Raw genomic sequence first — 21,355 nt, 5'->3', positions numbered from 1 at the left:
AACAATACAGATGATTTGAGTTTGACCTGTGTAAGAAGTAGTTGTGGTGAGCTATTCTTCTGCCTCTCCTTTGCTGCAATATGTGCAGCAGTTCTTGAATGCTGTTCAAGCTGAAATTTCTTCTCACATTTCACTTCCTCTGAGCAAACTTGACGATACACAATACCACCATCCATTGAATAGTCACTATTATCTGACTCCCATTACTTTTGTAAATACGCACTGCTAGACTTTTCTTTAGGTATTTTCGTAAACAAAAGCTTAAAGAAAAAAGTAACACATTAGCTGAAGAGACCTATCAAAATCAATCCTTTGGAGCTACTATATGCTATGATGGTCCAAGGAAAATCCCATCCCCTGCCTTTCAAAGTAGCCTAGCTATTTCTTTGTATTGTAAATGGTAAAAGCAAAGTCCGTTACTTGGAGACTAGGAAATAGCAACTGGCAAGGGATATTCAAAACACAGGCATAACCAAATTATTAGAGTCTATGCCTACTGAAATTATCCTTAATTTCAAATATACATGCTAAAATATGTTATGTTTAGAATACGCAATAATGCCAATAATCCTCGCAATATGCATTTGCATATGCACATATGCATTTTTAAAAATCCGGTCCCTATTCATAAGTAATCCCATATTGTATGAAAGAATAGGTCTTCTGAATATTCGCAGCTGTGCAACAAGACATGTGATTGCAAGACTGTTTAACATGCTCCTGTAAACTTGCACTTTTGGAAAAGTCTCCTTCTTGCATGCGGACATTCAATTGCTGATCCAATAATAAAGGCTTTTTGCATACAATATAGCTGTTGAAAAATCTGATGTGGTGGATGTTAGTCTGTAGTTGACTGGAACTTGTGTTAAATAGGGCACATTACACATAATGGAAAACTGGTTACGAACCAGGACACTGGACAAAAAAGAACATGATCAGACACACTTCGTATAAACAGAGCTAATAGTGCAGAAGTTGTGAGTGAATCTGACATTAATATCAGTGGAGTTAGTGTCATTAAAGAAATATCTAGTGGTAGCTGTTCAAAGAAAAAATATTTTCGAAAATACGACAAGAGTTATTTGGAATTTGGATTTACTTGGTGTGGCGATGAAGGTGAACCAAAACCTCAGTGTGTTGAGTGTTATGAAGTGCTTTCAAATGAGCATATGAAATCTGCAAAATTGAAATGACACTTAGAAACAAACGCATGGGTAAAAAGTAAACCTATTAATTTTTTTTATCAATGTGCAGAAAAACTCATCAAAGAACTCAAAGTTGTTTCTAATGTAGGTTCGACAACTAAAAAGGCCTTAGAAACTTCATATATTGTTAGTCTTTATATTGCGAAGAGTGTGAAACTCCATTCTAGAGGCGGGATTTTAATACTTCCAGCTTAAATTATATTAAGATATATTTAAGACACTGTTTTGTGAAAAACTATCAAAGAACATTGATTTAATACTACTCTCAAATGATACAGTGACTCACCGAATTAATGACATGGCTCATAATGTAGAATCTCAACTTAATAGTAGAGTATAAGAACGTTTTATTCACTTCTGATAGACGAGACAACAGATATATCAAACAAAGCACAATTGCTTTGTTATGTCAGATATGAGTTTAATAATGACATTCATGATGATATGTTATTTTTCAAGACTTTGCCAACTTGTTCAACTGGAGAACATAATTTCAAAGTTCTCAATGAATATATGCAGGAGCATTAGAAAAGATACATGAATTTTTGTTTGGATGGTGCTCATATACTCACCAGTAGGCAAAGTGGCATTGTAGCTAAAGTCACACACGTTGCTCCTGATGTTACTTGGACTCATTGTTTCATTCACAGGGTAGTAGCCTTGGTGAACAAAGGCATGTTATCTAAATTCAAAGCCATGTTAGAAAGCAAAGTTAAAATAATAAACTTTATTAAGTTAAGGCCTCTGAATAGCAGACTTTTTCCAATAATTTGCGACAATATGGGTAACGAGCAGAAACAGCTTTTATTACATTCTGAAATTCACTAGCTCTCATGGCATAAGGTACTCACAAGGCTCTTTGAATTAAGACAGGAAGTCCTGTTACTTGTAAACAAAATCAACGAAGATTATGTTTCATTCCTTGCTGATAAGTTATGGCGAAGTACATTGGCATATCTTTCAGACATATTCTCGAAACTAAGTGAATTAAATCTCTACTTCGAGGTAATTTTTTGACTGTCCACAATGCTGACAAAATAAAAGAGGTTTGAAAGAAAATTTCCACCACTTTTAATCTTAGAAACTTTTTTTGGTGAAAAAATGATCTCAGTGTTCAAAAAGAATTATGCGAAGATGTATGTTCCCATCTCAAAACTCTAAAGTCATAATTTAACAATTATTTTCCAACTAGTATATATGATGACTTTTCATGGATTCGTGATCCTTTCCACTGTGATATTGAAAATAACAAACTTTCATTGAATGAAAGACAACAGTTAATTGAACTCTCGAATGATACCGGACTTAAATTCGAAGCAGAAGGTATGGTTAATTTCTGGATGTCATCCCCAGTGAAAACAAAGTACAGTGAACTATCCAAAGGTGCTTCTAGTATCTATGCGAGAACAGTTTTCATCACTAACTGAAGTAAAAACGAAGTACAGAAATCGAAATGATGTAGGTGCTTATCTCAGACTTAAGCTCACCAGCTTACATTCAAATACTGAACAACTGTGCAAGGGTCAATAGGCTCATCCATCTCATTATTAATGATATAATTTTTTTTTTTCGGTCAAGGTAGAGATGACGCAAATTCTCTACATCATTACAGATTCTGATCCATTCTGACTTATTTAAGTTTTTCCTGATGGTTTTCCACAGGATAGCTGACATACCCAATCGTAATGGGACATAATCGTCTACAAAGCACTCTTGATAGTAGTACTATACCACATATAATACTGAATGGGATTGTTAAATACAGTGAAACAGTTAAAAATCTTGGCATTTTTATGGATAGTGATCTAAATTGGAACACTCAAGTAACACACATTTGCAAAAAAATATTTTCTCAACTTCACTCCTTGTTCCATATGAAAGAATTTCTACCACTTAGTCTTATTCAGAAGCTTGTAATGCCCCATTTTGATTATTGCGATTCCTTGCTAACTAATGTAAGTTTACTCTTAGCTAAGAGACTACAATGTGTTCATAATGTGTGCATACGATTCATCTGCAATACTCGTAAATTTGACCGTATAACACCTTCCCTCCAGTTACTTTCATGGGTGCATCTGAAGGAACAAAGAACAATACATTCACTGTCTCTTCTGTTTAGAATCATGCATACTTCTACTCTGAATTATCTGTTATCGCGCTTTCAATTTCTTACAACTCTTCGAAACCGACATCAAGCACTTCTTTCTATCCCTCATCATAGAACATCTTTATACTCATCTTCCTATACTGTAGAAATACCTCGCCTCTGGAATTCGTTACCTAATGACGTCAGGGACTGCTGGACTTTATCACAATTAAAAATTAAATTGGAAAATTTTGTCTTAGTTAATGTTTTTAGGTATTGCTAGAAGTATTGATTTGTGTTTTCTTTTTCTTTTTGAATCCAGATTAAAATTGCAAGTTTCTTTTTATATTAGTTAATTAGTTAGGATACAATTAATTATGATACTTAATCACTCATTTAAAGTTTGTGTGACTGCAACCTGTGTATATTTTTGTGTGGCTTTACTTTGTTTATAGGTAGTGTTTTTTCTCTGTTTTTCTATATTATTGTATTTGTATTCCTGGTGTTGTGGAAGAGAAGGCCTGATGGTCTTAACTACACCAGAATAAATAAATAAATAAATACCCGCAAATTTTAGTACTCTATGATTCACATCACAAGAAATGTACATTTTTTCCTCCTTGCTTCTTTATTACACTCTGTAATTACGTTGATCAAAATCTCTCACTCCTTGCTTTCAATAGTCTTCTCACTTTTCCATGATGGACAGTTTAAAATTATTCTTAAAGCTATATTCTTAAGTTCACACGCACTGGCAACTACGCTGATCTCTTTGATATTTTCAACAACAGTGCAACAATATGCTGTAATTTATAATCCTACATGGTTGACCAACAGCAACAAAAGTTCTGGATCACCAACCTTGGCTACAGAAAGTTCCTTCCCACATCTCACTGCAGCAAGATGTCTCACCCTGTAGAGACTTTCTTGTGAGTAAGTTCAATAATTTCGCAAGACAGTTGCATTGAGCTTTGTGCACTGTAACCCAGAATAATGTGGACATAATGCTACCCATTGACAAATTATCAATCCGTGCACATCATTGTAAACTATGTTACAGTGGTCGTAACAAAGTTCTTTATGTCAGCATTTGAACAGTATTACCTATGAAACTCTCTCGAAAGTTATACAAAAGTATCAGTCTAGTATATGGTGAAGATGTCACAACAGTGCAGAACACTATATAAACAGTATGGTACATAAAGAACCTTGTCTCTTCCAGAGGGCTCCAGACAATTTGTCAGTAATTTCTCGGCCAGATCGAAATTTGGACGTAGCACAAAGAGCCTGAAAATAAAATACCTCACAAGAAATTCTAGAGGGCTTGAAATGAAATATCTGAGACTAAACTCCTTAATAAAGGCCAACAGTCTGTCTTCATTCAACCTCTTCTATCACAAAACAGGACATATGGTGATAAGGATACTGACATCACTGTCACTTCAAAATAAATTACAGTAAAACTCCATTTTAACATTCCCATTTTTAAGGAATAATCTATAAAGTCCCAGTCAAATTACCATAAAAATAATGTAATTAATTTCTGCTTTTAAGGAAACTGGTTAAGGAAAATCTCACTTTTAAGGATTATTCTTCAAGTGGATTTTTGTGATAATGAAGCCCAAAATATCGAATCGACTTTCAATAGTCAATAGTACAGCATATTTGATACTGCATCTCAGTTGATAGCAATGTGGTGCTATGCAGCAGCATTATTCTTTATAGTTCTTTATGGTCTTGCTTTGCTTGTTTTGTTCTCACAAGTTGTGTGCATCCTGTATCCAAGTTCTTTTGTTAGTTTATGCTGTTTATGCATCGTTATAATGATGATTAACCAGAATAAATTAACTGTCAGACAGAAATGAAAATAACAAGGGACATTGAGCCTAATCCTCAAATAACGCTATCACATATGGAAAAAAAAAAAAAAAAAGCATGATTTGCCAACTATTTCATTATGGGGAATAATGAAAAAGAAAGAATAAATTTTTACTGCCGAGTTTCAGTATGATTTGGGTTCAACCAAATGGAAAAGCATTCGTGCCTCACCATTTGAATAGTTAGAAAATGTGATAATGAAATTTATTGTAAATGATAATTGTAGGCCTAATTAAATGATTATAATGTTTGGTATATAATCTATATATATATATATATATATATATATATATATATATATATATAATATATCATGACTCTGGCTATGATATTAATGGTTATAAAAAATTTGTTAAAAGTAATAAGTATAATAAATGTGATGGTATAGTTGTATATTCCAAGGAAAACATCGTAGTGTCTTTAAGTGATATTGACATTTCCCATTGCAACGCTATACATTTTCAATTAACACTTATTAATGATACTCTTGTTAACCTAACTGCAATTTACAGATCTCCAAAACTATGCAAAAATGAATTTCTGAAAAATTTTGAAAGCTTCTTGTCAATATACAAAGATTTAAACAACCATGTTATTCTTGGTGACATAAACATTCAAATTTTAGAAAATAGATTAGATAATTTTGGCAACACGTATTTAAATATCATGCATGAATATGGATACGTGAAATACTTAAATTCCATTACTCGTCCATCATCCAATTCATGTCTTGACCATATTTTCCTAAAAACGGGAAATAACTTAAATTTTATACCTGGAGTATATGCAAGCGCAATAACAGATCATTATATGACTTTTGCATTGTTGTCAATCAGTAATAAAAGTATTAGCAGAGAAGCCACTGAACCTTCGGACAATTATAAGCTAATTATAAACCATAAAAGCCTAATATCAAATATTAATAATATTAATTGGGAATCTATATTCTACAATGAAGACGCAGATACATGTTTCGATAATTTTTATAAAATACTCTGTAACCTAATTTGTAAATATTCTAATCATGTCCCTCTCAAATTCTCAAGTAAGTACAAAAAAATTAAACCTTGGATTACCACAGGTATTGTTAAATCAATACGATCTAGGGATAAGTTAGCTAAGCAAGTTAAACGAGACCCACAAAACAATGTTTTATTAAATTACTACAGAAAATATAGAAATATTCTCACTAATGTAATAAGAAATCAGAGAATCAAATATTATTCTGAAAAATTTAACAAAAATGAAAATAATCCAAAGCAATTTTGGAAGACCATAAACGAAGCTACTGACACCCAATGTAATAAAAATAGTATATTAAAGACAATTATAAGTCGAAATGGAATAACAATTGAAAATAAGGAAACTATCGCAAATGAATTTAACGATCATTTTACTAATGTAAGTCATGACATCGTATCTAATATAAAAAAGAAAGTATTTGGTACTCATCACTATAAGCTTTATAATAAAAGTATATCATCTATGTTTATGTTTCCTGTAAACGAATGTGAAATCATTAAGTTTAAAAAATAATGTGGCTCCTGGTATTGATGGTATTACAACAAATACCCTGAAACTTATTATCGAAGCTATTTCTAAACCACTTGCCTTTATATTTAATTTGTGCATATCTCAAGGTGTATTTCCCTCAGCCCTAAAACATGCTGTGGTGATACCAATTCACAAGTCTGGTGACAAAAGTAATCTTAATAATTACAGACCCATTTCACTATTACCCAGTCTCTCTAAGGTATTTGAAAAATGTATAAAAACACGGTTAATAACATTTTTAGAAAAAAATAAACTACTAAATGATAATCAATTTGGTTTCAGAAAAAATTTGTGCACTGATGATGCTATTATGGCAGTTACCTCAAAAATAATTCAAGAATTAGATGTAGGAAATAAATGTCTAGGAATTTTTCTAGACTTACAAAAAGCTTTCGATACGGTCAATCACAGTATACTTTTGAATAAAATGGATAGATTAGGAATTAATGGAATTGCTTTAAAATTATTTAAATCTTACTTAAGTAACAGAACTCAAGCAACTAAAATAAATGATCACCTTAGTAAATCACGTAACATTGATATAGGTGTACCTCAGGGGACGATTTTAGGTCCTGTTTTGTTTTTAATATATATCAACGATTTACTTAAAATTGACATTGAGAAATATTCTGGTACTCTGTATTCTTATGCTGATGATACTGTGGTTATATTTAGCGGTTCGAATTGGAATGAAACTTATCAAAATTCTAACAGTGGTATTAATATTATTAAAGAATGGCTGGATGCTCACTTACTTTCTTTGAACGTTTCTAAAACAAAATTAATACCATTTTCATTAACATCACATGGCCTTGAGCAACTAGAAATAAATAATAATATAAGTATAACTATACATGATTGTAACCTACCTACTTGCTCATGTAACGCTTTGAGTATATCCTCACAAGTTAAATATTTAGGCATTATTATTGACCAACATTTAAAATGGGACAAGCATATCTCCTTTCTGTGTAACAGATTGCGTAAAACAATCCACAAATTTTCCATTCTACGCTCTTATTTACCTGTTTATGTTCTGCGTACTGTGTACTTAGCTCTGTTTCAATCAATAATTCAGTATGGTATTTTAGGTTGGGGAGGAATGGCAAAATCGACTCTCCGTCCTTTAAATCTGCTCCAAAAAAGAATTATAAAAATTTGTCTATATAAACCTTTTGATTACCCAACAAAATGAATTTTTCAGGAATTTGGCGTATCAAATCTAGAACAAATTTATAAACAAAAATTGCTGATTTACTTCCATAAAAACCACAATAAATTTAAATATGATCCTCATGAATACCAGACGAGATAAAACTACAGTTTCTTTCTAAATACTCCCAAATGCCACACAACTGCTGGATTAAAACACAGCAGAAATTTTGGACCCAAAATATATAATACATTAATTAGAGCTTACCCTGAGCTAAGTACACTTAACACACATAGATTTAAGAAACAAATCAGATTAATTATTTAATTGTTTAAGCTAATTGAGTTAAAATTGTTACTCTAATATTCATGTACTTCTGTATTTTCTATTTGTATATAGACCCTGTTATTACATGCTGTATGTATTTTACCATTTATTAATGTGATTGTGCTCAATGAACTCTCGTAATTTTGTGATATATTTTGTATAACTGATCTGAACTGCGCCCGAGCACGAGCTTCTGCTCTTTCGGGCTGCAATGCCTAATGTAGCTCAAGTGTATAGTATTAATAAATATTATTATTATTATTATAATTTGAACTTGTAATGGAAATTACAAACAGCTGGACGGATTTTAATGAATGACCCCTCATTTTGAAGCTTGGAACTCAAAGTTTTTCGGAAAAATAGTAGTTTTCAGTGAAATGTCAATTTTTAAACATAATTTTCCTATTTTCCAAAATCCATTTGTCGTCAGTTTTGAGAACTACCTAATAGCATTCACGGCCGACTTGATATACCCTTCGCTTTTTTGTAAAGGAGAAGCGAAGCGAGCATCAAGTCAGCCGTGTTGCATTTCAGAATAAAACAAAACACATACTACAGTAAACAATATTACACCGAAGGCTATGATCTGCAAGAATGCTGACATATTTAGAGCTCAAATTAAATAGGTTATTAAAAACATAACTTACTAAAAATAATTTACAGGTTCGATTCTGTGGTGTGTAATTTTCTGGGTACAGCTGTGTATTGGATATTAAAAACTACAAAACTTGAGGTGGTTTGATGACATTATTATCATCAGAAATGAAATATTATTGTAGTTAATGCCATGATGCGACTATTTTTCATTAATTATACATATTAATGCTATATTGATGATATGAAAGTGAAACGTTTTGGGGTTATATAAGTAGATGTAGAGAATAACTTAAATTAGATTTTGATTTCTATATTTTACTGAGTGGCGGCTATATAGTATATATAGTATATTTTACTGAAAGCTATAAAACTTACGTAAGATAATATTATTAAAAATCAAATATTTTTATAATTATTAATCAAGTGGAGTTGGGTCTTTTTCATATATTTAATGGCGGTGCGGTGTAGATATTTATATGCGTGGTTCTCTTCAGTATTGGCTCGAGACAGTATCTTTCATTGTTATGGAAGCAAATAACTTTCCGAATGTCTGGTATTCTTGTTGAAAATAAATTTGAAAAATGTTTATTTGAACGTCTAATGAACTTAGTTTGCAGCATTTGCTGCACAAGACACTAGTATAGTCTAATGTTAGTACTAGTTATTTAGCTTCTCCTTCCCATTTCAAGTAAAGCCCCTTTTAAGGAAAAGAAAAGTAATCCTCCAGAGATTCGTTAAAAAGGGGTTCTACTGTATGTCATCATTAATGATCCCATGTATAAGAAAGCAAATATTTCAATGCATACCCTTCAAAGATGTCTGAACTGAAAATAGTTGTACACACAAAAGAAACTGTTCATCGGCTCCTAAAGTTTGAAGGGGATTATTCCAATCAACTTATAGACAAGTTTAATCCCTATGGATAGCGTGTATGGACCAAATTAGTATATGGCAAAGATCTTTTTCAGGTTGTCCTAACAATGAAGAAGAAAAGCTGTCTGGAAATTTTGCATGTAAAGTTCATTTCCGACGGTGCTACAGTGGGATTTACAGGAAGAAGGGCATATATGCACGAATGCAAAATGACCTAAGTCCAGTAAATTACTCAATTATATATGAGCAACTTGCAATGTCTATGTCAGTCAACTCATTGGAAACAATCAGAATTGTAGCAAAGCAAGAATTTATTATCTCCTGTTACTTGAAATGCCCCAACACATACATCTGTTCTTGCCCAAAGTGGGATGGCTAAACGAAGAGAACACAACATTGTCACATCCTCCATACCCCCACAAGTTACCATTCTGCAATTTTTTTTTTCAAATATCTTCATATGAAAGACCAACTTCACGGATGTAGGTTCTCTTTGGTATGGGAACTGGTAACATCTGCAACACAAATCCTTTTGTCTATTCCTACAAAAGTCTTTCTAGACTGTTACCAATAACTGCATTAATTCTGGCTGGAGCACAATGTACATAAGTGCAGGAGATTACTTCGAAAGTGGATGTGGTACTAAAGAATAGTTGCAGTTCACGAGAGTATTGACTAGGCCACAATAATACTAAATAATATAATGATTAAGTATACATCTGAAAAGTCTCTTTTTAAACTCAACACTCACAGCAACGAACAATAATGAAGTCATGTAATAAAGAATCAAAATTTATAAATACCATTTTTATATTAAATTAAAGCATGTGAGACTAGACAATGATCTACAATGAAGTAATCTAGCATAAAGGATCATGTTGTGGTGTTGTCATATTAGCAGTAGAAAATGGAGGTCAGAAATAGAAGTAATTAAAAGAACTATAGTATCAAGAACGAAAACAGACATGAATGTATCATTTTACATGTGAATAACACTAGAGCATGAGAGGAAGGAAAAAACACAGTATTTTACGAATTACTAGACAAATAGAAATCTCCTGATACTTATATGGAGACTTGGACACAAAAACAGAAAGGTGACATATAAAAAATGCAGTAGAAATATTTGATAAGGATAAACAAATAATAATGGAGAATAGATCACGCAAAATGCTCACATAAGTAGGTGTAGGTGTACTAAATAATAATGAAAAATACTTAAATTGCATACGATCTTCACTTCAAGTTTCCTTCAATATTATAATTTATACAAAAGGGTTATTCTAGAACTTCTATTTTCTTTAAATGTAACATCAAGTTCTGTTTGCATATCGTAACTTTGTTGAATGACATTCCATAGTATTTTAAAGGTCTCCAACATGTCAGAGATTCATACTCAACACTGTCAATTTAAAATTACATAAGAAAGAATTAAAGTGCTTGTCTCTACACTATTTGAGTCAACAACTGTATATTGCTAACAATTTCATTATTTTAATATAGCAGCTTGTATTTTAAACAAACGACTGTGTCAATTATTATAAGTAACAGATAAACTTACACAAAAAACTGAGATCCATTAGTGTCTTTTCCTCGGTTTGCCATTGAGAGTAGGAATGGTTTGTCATGTTTAAGTTCGAAATTTTCATCTGAAAGAAAGAAATCAAAATACATGTGTAGCACATGAAAATAGTCTGGCAAAAAGAAAGGAAGGAAGGAAGGAAGGAAGGAAGGAAGGAAGGAAGGAAGGAAGGAAGGAAAAGAACACCTGCAAACACACATGCTAGCAAACTATAATAATTATATACTTTGTTCCATCATAAGAAAACCTTTGCTTATAAATGTCTCCTGATCAATATTTTATAATCACTTACAATAAGAAATCTTACTGCAGCACATAGGATGATGCATTTAAGGAATCTTTGTGTATGTATTATTTAAAAACCTGTTGTCACTTCTGCTCTGTTTTGTACAGTCCTGTATACCAGTCTCAAAAATACTATGTATGTGATAAGGCGCAATTCTGTGTACCTTTATGCTATAACAATATAGGGATGTTAAACTGTTTCCACCTAACTTTAATCGAACTCATATACATACTTGAAGCATGAAGTCAATGGCAACACTGGTAGTTGTCAAGATATGCGATAACTGTAATGTGTTGGAGAAGGAAAGGTAAAAGGTTGTCATTATGTCAATAGATTTTGATATTAAGCTAGGAGTTATGGGCAACAAGCAAGGACTTTCATGTGACAGAACAAACTATACAGGCACAAATATCAATATCATGTTTATCAGTAACATACTTCATTAACATTAACATATAATTTTCATAATCAATTTACTATTCCTAATAAATAATTCATTCAGTTTTGTTCGGATATTTTTCATACTGACTGACAAGGGGGATACGCGATATACATACATGGCATTTTAATGAAAACCACATCGGAAGTTACAAAGTTTGCAGAAACATTTAGGTTATAGATGTAAGTTATTAAAAAAATACATACAGTATATAATGCATTATATCAAGTTCCTAAATCATATATCAGCAGCAGTGAATATACATACAGCATCTGTAGTGCTCGGGTTAAATTGTAAATTGTTATGTGTGAGGTTCTACCTCACCTCTCTTTTGATTTTTTATGTTATTTAAATGTCAAAGGCTCTGCAACTAAGACTACGTAAGTCAATAGCCAAACCAATGCTCGTGTATGGATCTGAAACTGGGACAGTTAAAAAAACATAGAAGCTCAACAAATACGTTTTCTTAGATCACTACTGGGGGTTACCCAAAGAGATCATATCTTAAATGAGACCATCAAAAATGAGTTACAAATCAGCAATATAGTGGAGGATACATCAAGTTAGAAAAGACAATGGAGAGATCATGTAGAGCAGCATTGGGAAACAGCCTCTTCCAGAGAGTTAGCTTCTCCTGCTACCTTAGTTGCTGCTGACTGCACTGTTTACAATACGAGTTCACCATCCATAATGTAGAAAGAATAGCCACAGACAGACAGCCAAAAAAAAAGCCCTTGTCTGACAATACGACTTGACATTTGATGTTAGCTGCAGTGGACGAAAAGAATGACCTTGTAGATTCAAGAATTCAGGCAAACTGACAAAAAAAAATGTGTTTAAACATACACAAAATAAAAAAGTCTTTAACAGTATACAATTTTGCAACATCAAAGAACGAAAATGTCACTGGCATTGTCTGGAGGTTATTGAGTGGGACTTGTGTTATAAGGTTGCATTCAGATGTGGGTTCGAATCCTGCTTGGGTTGATACCAAATTGGATTTCTTTCCTGCTAAACAGGAGAATTAGGGATCGCAGCTTTCATCCGTGCTATTACGATGACAACCAAGTATGCAATGTCACCAATATACGAGGAGCATCGTTTCAAAACGTATTATGTGCCCCTTACAATTTTTTTTACATGAACGACGAAAAACTGGATTACTCGTAAACCGGAGAAAGTTTTCAAAACACTACACAAAACCATTTTTAAGTACTGGTTTAACAGTTTACAAATATGACGACTTGGAACCATCAGACTTCACAGTATGAAAGATAAATAAATAGAAAGTAACAAATTTAATTTCGTCCACTGGGGGACTTAATACGTTTTGAAACGATGCTCCTCATATGTGTATGATATTCATCTGTGACGTTGTTACTAGGAGAAATTTTTTTCTTTCTCCCTCCCTCGGTCACAACATTACTGAGAGGTAGTGCTACTGTTAGAGACGTTAGGTAAGGTTTGGTGAGGAGATATATTAGAGTCAATGATAAGAAGAGCTGGGATTTATATGTAGTAAAAGTTAAGAATAACATTGAGTATACCTGAATGGATGTGGTATTGGTTAGGATTTTTAAGCCTGATTCACAAAATTCTGAAACGTAACAGAGACCTGACCCAGAAACAAAATCTGGCCAACTGACTTTTCCAAGTTCCAGTTATAACATACTGCGCATGCTCAGTAAGCATGGAACTTGGAAAATTTTGTTTCTGAGTCTGTACATATGAATTCCAGCTCTAGTGATAAGATTAGGCGGGGTTTGATAAGGAGTTACATTAGTATCAATTAGACATACTGTCTTTTTCAATGGTATTCCCTGGACCACATCATATTTCTCCGTCATTTCACTGCAATATGTTATGATCTTATGATATTCTCGAAAAAGTGCATTTTCTTTTAGTGCATTAAAAGCACTGCTGTTTTGCTCTGTAAATCTTTTATTTGACTAGAGCAATGAATCGTTAAAGACTGTAATCACGAATTTTATTACCAACATTTCGATTCTCTTTTGTTACACATAGCTTGTATGGCCTTGTCACTAGTGACGCTGCTTTAATAATAAACAAGTCAGACATATCTTGTTAAGTTTTTCCTTCGTTAAATCTGATCTTCAACAATGAAAATGTATACTGTGTGGAGAATTATAAATAAATGTTGAATGCAACATTAGACCTTATTTATCAACTTTACTGTTATGCTTACTGTCAAAAACTATTTGGTATACAATAAAAGCCTGATAAGTACAGCACAAACCGATAGATCACGGTGGAATGTATGTCGAAAAAAAATATATTTATCAGAGAATATCAATTTTATGAATTTCTTTCGCATCAATGGTGAAAATTCTGTATTTCTTGTAGTTTGCTTGCAATGTACACAATGTAAAACAATAATTATATAACTTACAGTCCCATTTGAAATTCTCACTTAGATTTGAAAGTAAGTTAGGTAGTTCTAGGCTTACAGTGGTTTGAGCAGTGGCAAAGTTTAATTAGGCTATTTAACGACGCTGTATCAACTACTAGGTTATTTAGCGTCGTGGGGATTGGTGATAGCGAGATGAGGCTGAGGATTGGCCATAATTACCTGGCATTAGTATTTAATATTTATTTATTTATTTAATCTGGTAGAGATAAGGCCGTCAGGCCTTCTCTGCCCCTCTACCAGGGGATTACAACTACAATATGAAGAATAAAATTACAATCAATATTAAGTTTACAATTACAATAAAAATCAAAGTACGAAAAGATTACCTGATTAATGAAAGCTAGACAATTTATCAACAGTAATCTCACTAGACGTTTTGATTTTATCGATAAATCTGCGAGTGGAACACCAGCAGATTTATCTAGAGAAAATCAAAACTCGAGTGGGATTTAATTGACTATAACACGATTAGAAGAAAGTATATAAAGATTAGAAGTAACGAAGTACTCCAATACAATAAAATATTAATTGACTTACGAAAATACAACTGTCTTCAAATGTATTATTGTACCATCTCAACATTACAAATATTACGCTAGATGCATGCTAGATGGCAGTAGTGTCTTTATACAGACACTGTAATGATTACTATTCAATAAATCTTAATATTAACCAATCTCTGATACGTGACTATCCATAATATCATATAGCAGAAGTTCTTTTTATCCTCTCAGAGCAGAAGCTATAACATAACCTAACTAATATACACAAGTGTTAGAAAAGTTTTAATTAACACAAGGACATAAAAAATAATTTTAAAAGGAATAATTATTGAATGTACAATTTTCAAATTTGAATGTGGTTGGTGGTTCAATTGATGTTATATTGGACGTGTGCATAATAGAAGTGGAACTCGTTGATTTAGGCCTACATGGTGTATTCAACTTATTTAGGATTTCCGAATGGTGCTCTTCATTTATTTGTAAATCGGATTTCAGAAGATGCATAGGTATGATCCACTACCGTCTGTATCTTTAAACTGCCTGCTCTATGCTTAAGTTTTGTATGGAAAGTTGCGTGCAGAAGTATTTCTACAATCTGCCGTCAGAGTACACTAGTGAACACCGCATCAGTACTAATAGCACATGTCTTGCACGTGGTTGTGCATTCATTATTTTAGTGTTATTTTCGGTTTTTGAAAATGGTAAATTGTTGTGTGCCATTATGTAAATCGAATCAACGAAGTTCTCAGTCTAAAGGTATACGATATCATGAGATACCATCGGCTAAGGAACTTCGAGAAAAGTGGCTTTCGGCAATTTCTAGACAAGGCGCGTGTAAGGGTAGTAGTTGGATTCCCGCCGACCATTCTCGTGTTTGTAGTCTCCACTTTCGCACAGAAGACTATAGAGAAAATTGTGCAAGGAAAATTTTAAAACCTGGTGTCATACCAAGCAAATTTCCAAATTACCCGTGTTACCTACAACCAAGAGAGAAGAAATCGCGAAAGGAACCTGCTGTCTCCAGAGCAAAGAACGAAATTCGCATCGACATAGACTACGGTATGTAGGCCTATTTAATATTTTTAAAAAATGTTCATTTTATGTAAAATCCTAAATACAAAAGTATGAATTTCTTAATTTAAGTACGCTCTTTGATTATTTCAGAAACTATCTCTCACGACACAAGAATCGATATCCAAGATGAAGTTACAAATACTAAATGTGACGTAGCCATTCAAGTAGACAATATTGATACAAGAAATAGTGCAAGTCTGTATCAAACGAAAGAAATTAATAGGCTTCGTTCCAAAATTCTGAGGCTACAAAAGAAAATTATGGAATTGGAAAATGATGTTCAAAACGAAAAAAAACAGTCATATAGTCACACTGAAATTAATAAGGTCATGGCTCTGAAAGATGCTGCGGGCAAAAAGGATATCAAAGCCGTATATCTAATGGACCAATTAAATAATTTTGGACGAAAAAAACCGGAATGGTCAGAGTTGAGCATTCGCTATTGTATAGCATGGAGATCAATATCCCCAAAGGGTTATGAACATGCCCGAAATTCCAAATTATTGTCAGCTCCTTCGCGCTCCACTTTAGACAGGTATATAGGAAATACTGATTGCGATGCTGGAATTTCACCACTGATTAAATGCAGACTTAGGGCTGAATGTGAAAGTCTCCAACCAATGGAAAAGATAGTATCTATAATAGCCGATGAAATGGCAATCAAAGAAAGGTTGCTATATGATAGAGCGAGTGATAAGTTTTTCGGAGTTGTCAATGCTGAGGGGGTTTATGATGAATGTATTGGCCTTAATCCTACTTTAGCAAACAAATTACTCTGTTTTGTCGTGACTGGACTCTCAACCAAGTACAGCATCCCAGCAGCTTATTTTCTTGTGAGGAGTTTACAGGGCCCTGATCTTTTTCTATTGACTGAAAAAGTAATCAGAGCTGTAGAAGACTGTGGCTTTCATGTCTTGAGATTAGTGACAGATAACCATAGAACCAACCATTCTATGTTTAAACATTTTGGTAATGGTGAACTCCGAACTTGTGTTCCACATCCCTGCCATCCGCAGAGACAACTTTTTCTAAGTTTCGATTATTGTCACATCATAAAAAATGTGAGGTCGCAATTTCTGGATAGGGAAGTGGCTGATGGCAAAGGGATAATAAGTTCAAAATACTTGAAGGAAATTTATCGTCTACAGAAAGATTTGACTGTTAAGCCTGTTCGATATTTGACAAGAAAACATATAGAACCGACCTCTTTCGAGAAGATGAATGTTCTTTCTGCCATTCAGATTTTCTCCCCTGCGGTGACCGCCACAATAGAGTTCATGAAGGACAATCACACTCGATTTGTCACTAATTTGAATTTTGCAGACGCCACTTCAACAATAAATTTCATGAAATGCATGTATAAATTTTTTACAGTGCATGATGTAAGTGATAAAACTCAACATCTACGGCAAAACAATCCTGATTCTATGCATTTCTATGCAGCAAATGAAGAAAGACTACAATGGTTGAAAGAAGATTTCTGTCACTATATAGAGAAAATTCAGATTGAATCTAAACGAGCCAGTCTGCAAGGATTAACAAAGGAAACGGCTGAAGCTCTTTTGTTTACAGCTAATTCCACGGTTCAGTGTGTAGTCCACCTTCTTGACAATGGTTTTTTTTATGTCCTCACCAGAAGATTCTCTAGCGATCCTGTGGAAGCTTTATTTAGTGCTGTCAGAATGGGTGGTGGAAGCAATGACATGACTGACGCACGTACGGCAGCATTCGCAATCAAGAGAATTGTCAAATCTGGGCTCATGACACCTTCGAAATCTGCAAATGTCGCGAACAATATATATGATTATTGTGGGACAGCCATCAACTCAGAAGGCAACAGTTCTGTCAATGGGGACGTAAATCATTGTTCCGACCAAGTTCTTCCTGATCATGTATTGTGTATTCTGGACAAACTTCGACTTCCTGATTGTAGGATAGATATCAATTTACAAACAGTTTCACAAGCTCTGGTATGTGGATATTTAGTGCGCGTGATAGAAGAAAGAGTGAATTGCGACATGTGCATCAGCAATATTTCCATGCCTAAGGTATCGACACCATTAATGGACATAATTCGTCACCAGGACAGGGGAGGACTTAAGTATCCTAAACCGTGCTTTGTAGGTTTAATCAAACACCTGCAGGAATTTGTTGAAGCTGCTTTGCCTTATTGTAAAAAGTCCAGCTGCTTAGTGCAAACTATTTCTACTTACGTCACTTTGCCATTAACGCAGTGCACATTGCTGATGTGTGGGGAGCAAAATCACCAACAGATAATCAGTGAGTTACTGGTAAAGAAATTTGTTAGACCTTTGCTAACTAACATAGGAAACAGAAGAACGCAAAAAGTGTCCCGTTCCGTTTGCCATTCAAAACCTTCGTCCAGAAAGATTCTGAAGTTATAAACTGGGGTTCTTGGTCTTCAGGAATCTTTATTATATTTACCAGGTAAGATTTTACATCTACGTAAAGTTTATATACTTCAATATGATCTAATTAAGGGCTAAAACACATAATACTTATGTGGAACGTATAGATATTCATAGTTGACTTGCGGTGTTCGGTGCTGCCATCTATGATGTGACTGGCTACGCGGAAAGGTTAGCATAGAGCAGGCAGTTTAAAGATACAGACGGTAGTGGTATGATCAGTGATTTTTATTAATTCTTGTTCTTGAATGCCAATGCGAGTCATATTTGAAACTGCTGTGCATCGACTGGAGTGGTTTGTAATTTTATATATATTTTTGACGTCCAGACCAGCGCAGTTTCAAATGTTGGCAAACAAAGAAACAAATGCTAGGGACGCGATAAAATTGTGCGATAAGTAGCCATGATTGGTTGAAATACGTCCTTTCGTACAGTTTTATTGGTCAAAAGTAGTATGACGTGGTAGGAGTGTAATAGTGATAGTAATTAAGAACAAAGAATATTTTTTGTTTCGGAATATGTATGATAAGAACTTTCTTGTGTTACAATAACAAAATTCTAGTAATGAAATTACCAGATATTGAAATATTTTGACAGATTAAGAGAACTATTTACAAGAAACCATGTCTGAACGAATCTCAATTACTGACCAAGTGTCTAGTAAGTTTGCGTTTGAATTCAATTTTATTTCGACAGTCCCTGATGCTAGCAGGTAGCGAATTCCTGAGTCTTACGGTTGGGGAAAACTTCGGAAAAAAACCGGGACAACTATACAATCAATCCAAGCGGGAATCGAACCCGCGCTCGAGCGTAACCTCGTATTAATAGGTAAGCACCTTAGCCGACTGAGCTATGCCGGTGGCGGCAAAGTGTAACTAATGTATTTCGTGTTTCATATTAAAAATTAGGTCTATAACTGGTATGGACATTTATTTCTATTTTTGATTATATAAATTTTATGTAAAATTATACATATAGGTCACTTTCCGATATACAGAAGATAATTTATGTAGGTATACCGCGGGAGTTAAAAATACATTCCCCGTCACCGACAGCAGCGTTACATCTGGCTTTTATTGTATTTTTGCATTCTTACACAATGTATAATGTAATAATATTATTAATTTGTTACCTGCAAACGTTCCTCCGTAGATTGACTCCCCTCCAGTACCATTCCCAACGGAAAAGTCTCCTCCTTGTATCATGAAATCACGAACTACGCGATGGAAGATTATTCCTTTGTAATGCAACGGTTTGCCTGTTGTCTTACCTATACCCTTTTCTCCGGTGCACAAAGCCCGAAAATTTTCACACGTTATGGGACACAAATCTGAGAATAACTCAAATATAATACGTCCCATGGGTAGCCCACCCACTTCTATATCAAAAAAGCACCGTGGTCGATGAAGTGATTTTGTTACCGTCATTATGTGATTTTAATTCTTAAAACGCTGTAAACAAAAAAGAGACAACATATATTTTATTAAATTCAAATTGTCTATCATAGATCTACGATAATTATTGTTAAATTATGTAACTATAACATTATCTCAATCTTCTTTCCAGTCATATGTATACTCATAGTTCGTATTTATAAAGTTAAAGCTAATACAAGACCATTATTCAAAATAATCTAAGCAAATGCTCTACTAAAAAAAACTGGGAGACTTACCGTCTTACCAACAACAAATGTAAATCTCTCGATGAGACGACTACACATAGAAACCCAAACAACTACCATTACACACAAACCACCATATTTTACAATCTAAAAATATAGTAAACCGGAACAGGATACATCGTCACAACTCACTCCACAGAGTTTGTGAATGTAATTAGGAAGATGTTTTTCCATGTGAGATATTCAATTCGATGGTTTACAGTGACAATATGACGTGCCATCTATCGCAATTGAAGTCAATTAAATACATATGTTTGTGGGCTTTACAATAATGGCGGGTGATTCAAATTTCAGTTCTACTAGTCATGCATAATTCATAAAATTTGCGTTTATTAATATAGTTGCATTATATTTTTAACTTCTGAGTTTGTATTCTGCCATCTACGAACCCTGCCTGCTATTCCTGTCAGAAAAATATAAAATTCCAATTAATCAATGGATTATGAGAGGCCTCCTGTTTGGAGCAAGAGGTACCCTACTAAAATTCACTGGTGATGTCCTTAAAAGTCAAGTTTTTTTATCTGTCCCCATCAGAATGTTTGCTTGTTAGCTATTCCCTAATCTAACCCATTCTAATCTTGTCACAGTTCTCGATATCCTGTCACTTAACTAGTCACTCATTTAATCCACTCTACACATTAGGCTACTCAGTCTCCTATCACTTAACTACTTCCTTTCCTAACTCACTCTAATCTTGTCACAGTCCTCAGCCTCCTGTAATTTAGTTATCCCCTCATCTAATCCAATCTAACCTTGTCACAATCCTCGCTGTTGTGTTGTGCCATCTTAACATTTACCCAAATGAGGAAACTAATGAAAAGTAAAAATTATGACATGGAAACTGATATTGATTTCATTCCACTGAAGAAACCCTTGAAGACTTACAAATTATGTACCGTACCTCACATGTCTAAATACTCAATAATTTTCACACAGAATGGATGGGTGAGATCCACCAACAGCAGCATCTGCATTTTTGAAGGAAGATAATATTCCTCTAGGCGAGGTTTCTACCATATGATTTATTTTCCAGTTACAAAAATACTTTCGAGCTCTTCTGATCACTCAAACTGTAGGGCATTTTCCCTCATACTATGTAGTTTTGAATTCTTCGCAATATTCTTTGGTCACATAAATTGAGAGAATGAAGATTACTACAACACTGAAAACAATAACTATATTTCATTAAATTCAAATTTAAGTAATTTGAGAGCAAGGAGTGCATTCAAGGAATGGACTCTTTGATTGCCAAAATTA

At 33.7% G+C, this 21,355-nt stretch overlaps 1 protein-coding gene across 5 annotated transcripts in view; it reads right to left on the bottom strand.

Moving 5' to 3' along the window:
* Positions 1-20,207, bottom strand: part of Moca-cyp (nuclear cyclophilin protein Moca-cyp) — a 58,814-nt gene extending 38,607 nt beyond the window's left edge. For 3 of the 5 annotated variants that reach the window (XR_011331013.1, XM_069818833.1, XM_069818834.1), the window contains exons 1-3: positions 20,090-20,207; positions 19,550-19,868; positions 11,235-11,322 (exon numbers count right to left, since the gene is read on the bottom strand). Coding sequence is in view for 4 of the 5 variants with exons in the window: in XM_069818833.1 (XP_069674934.1) it covers positions 11,235-11,322; positions 19,550-19,844 (383 nt within the window). In the remaining variant the exon portion in view is untranslated. Of the gene's footprint in view, positions 1-1,777; positions 3,101-11,234; positions 11,323-19,549; positions 19,869-20,089 lie in introns of those variants that run through there. The other 2 variants (XM_069818836.1, XM_069818837.1) reach the window with 2 other exon arrangements.
* Between the last annotated feature and the right edge of the window lie 1,148 nt (positions 20,208-21,355).

The sequence above is a fragment of the Periplaneta americana genome, chromosome 2 (genome assembly GCF_040183065.1).
Source record: "Periplaneta americana isolate PAMFEO1 chromosome 2, P.americana_PAMFEO1_priV1, whole genome shotgun sequence".
NCBI lineage: Eukaryota > Metazoa > Arthropoda > Insecta > Blattodea > Blattidae > Periplaneta > Periplaneta americana.
This window is presented reverse-complemented; position numbering and strand designations above follow the sequence as displayed.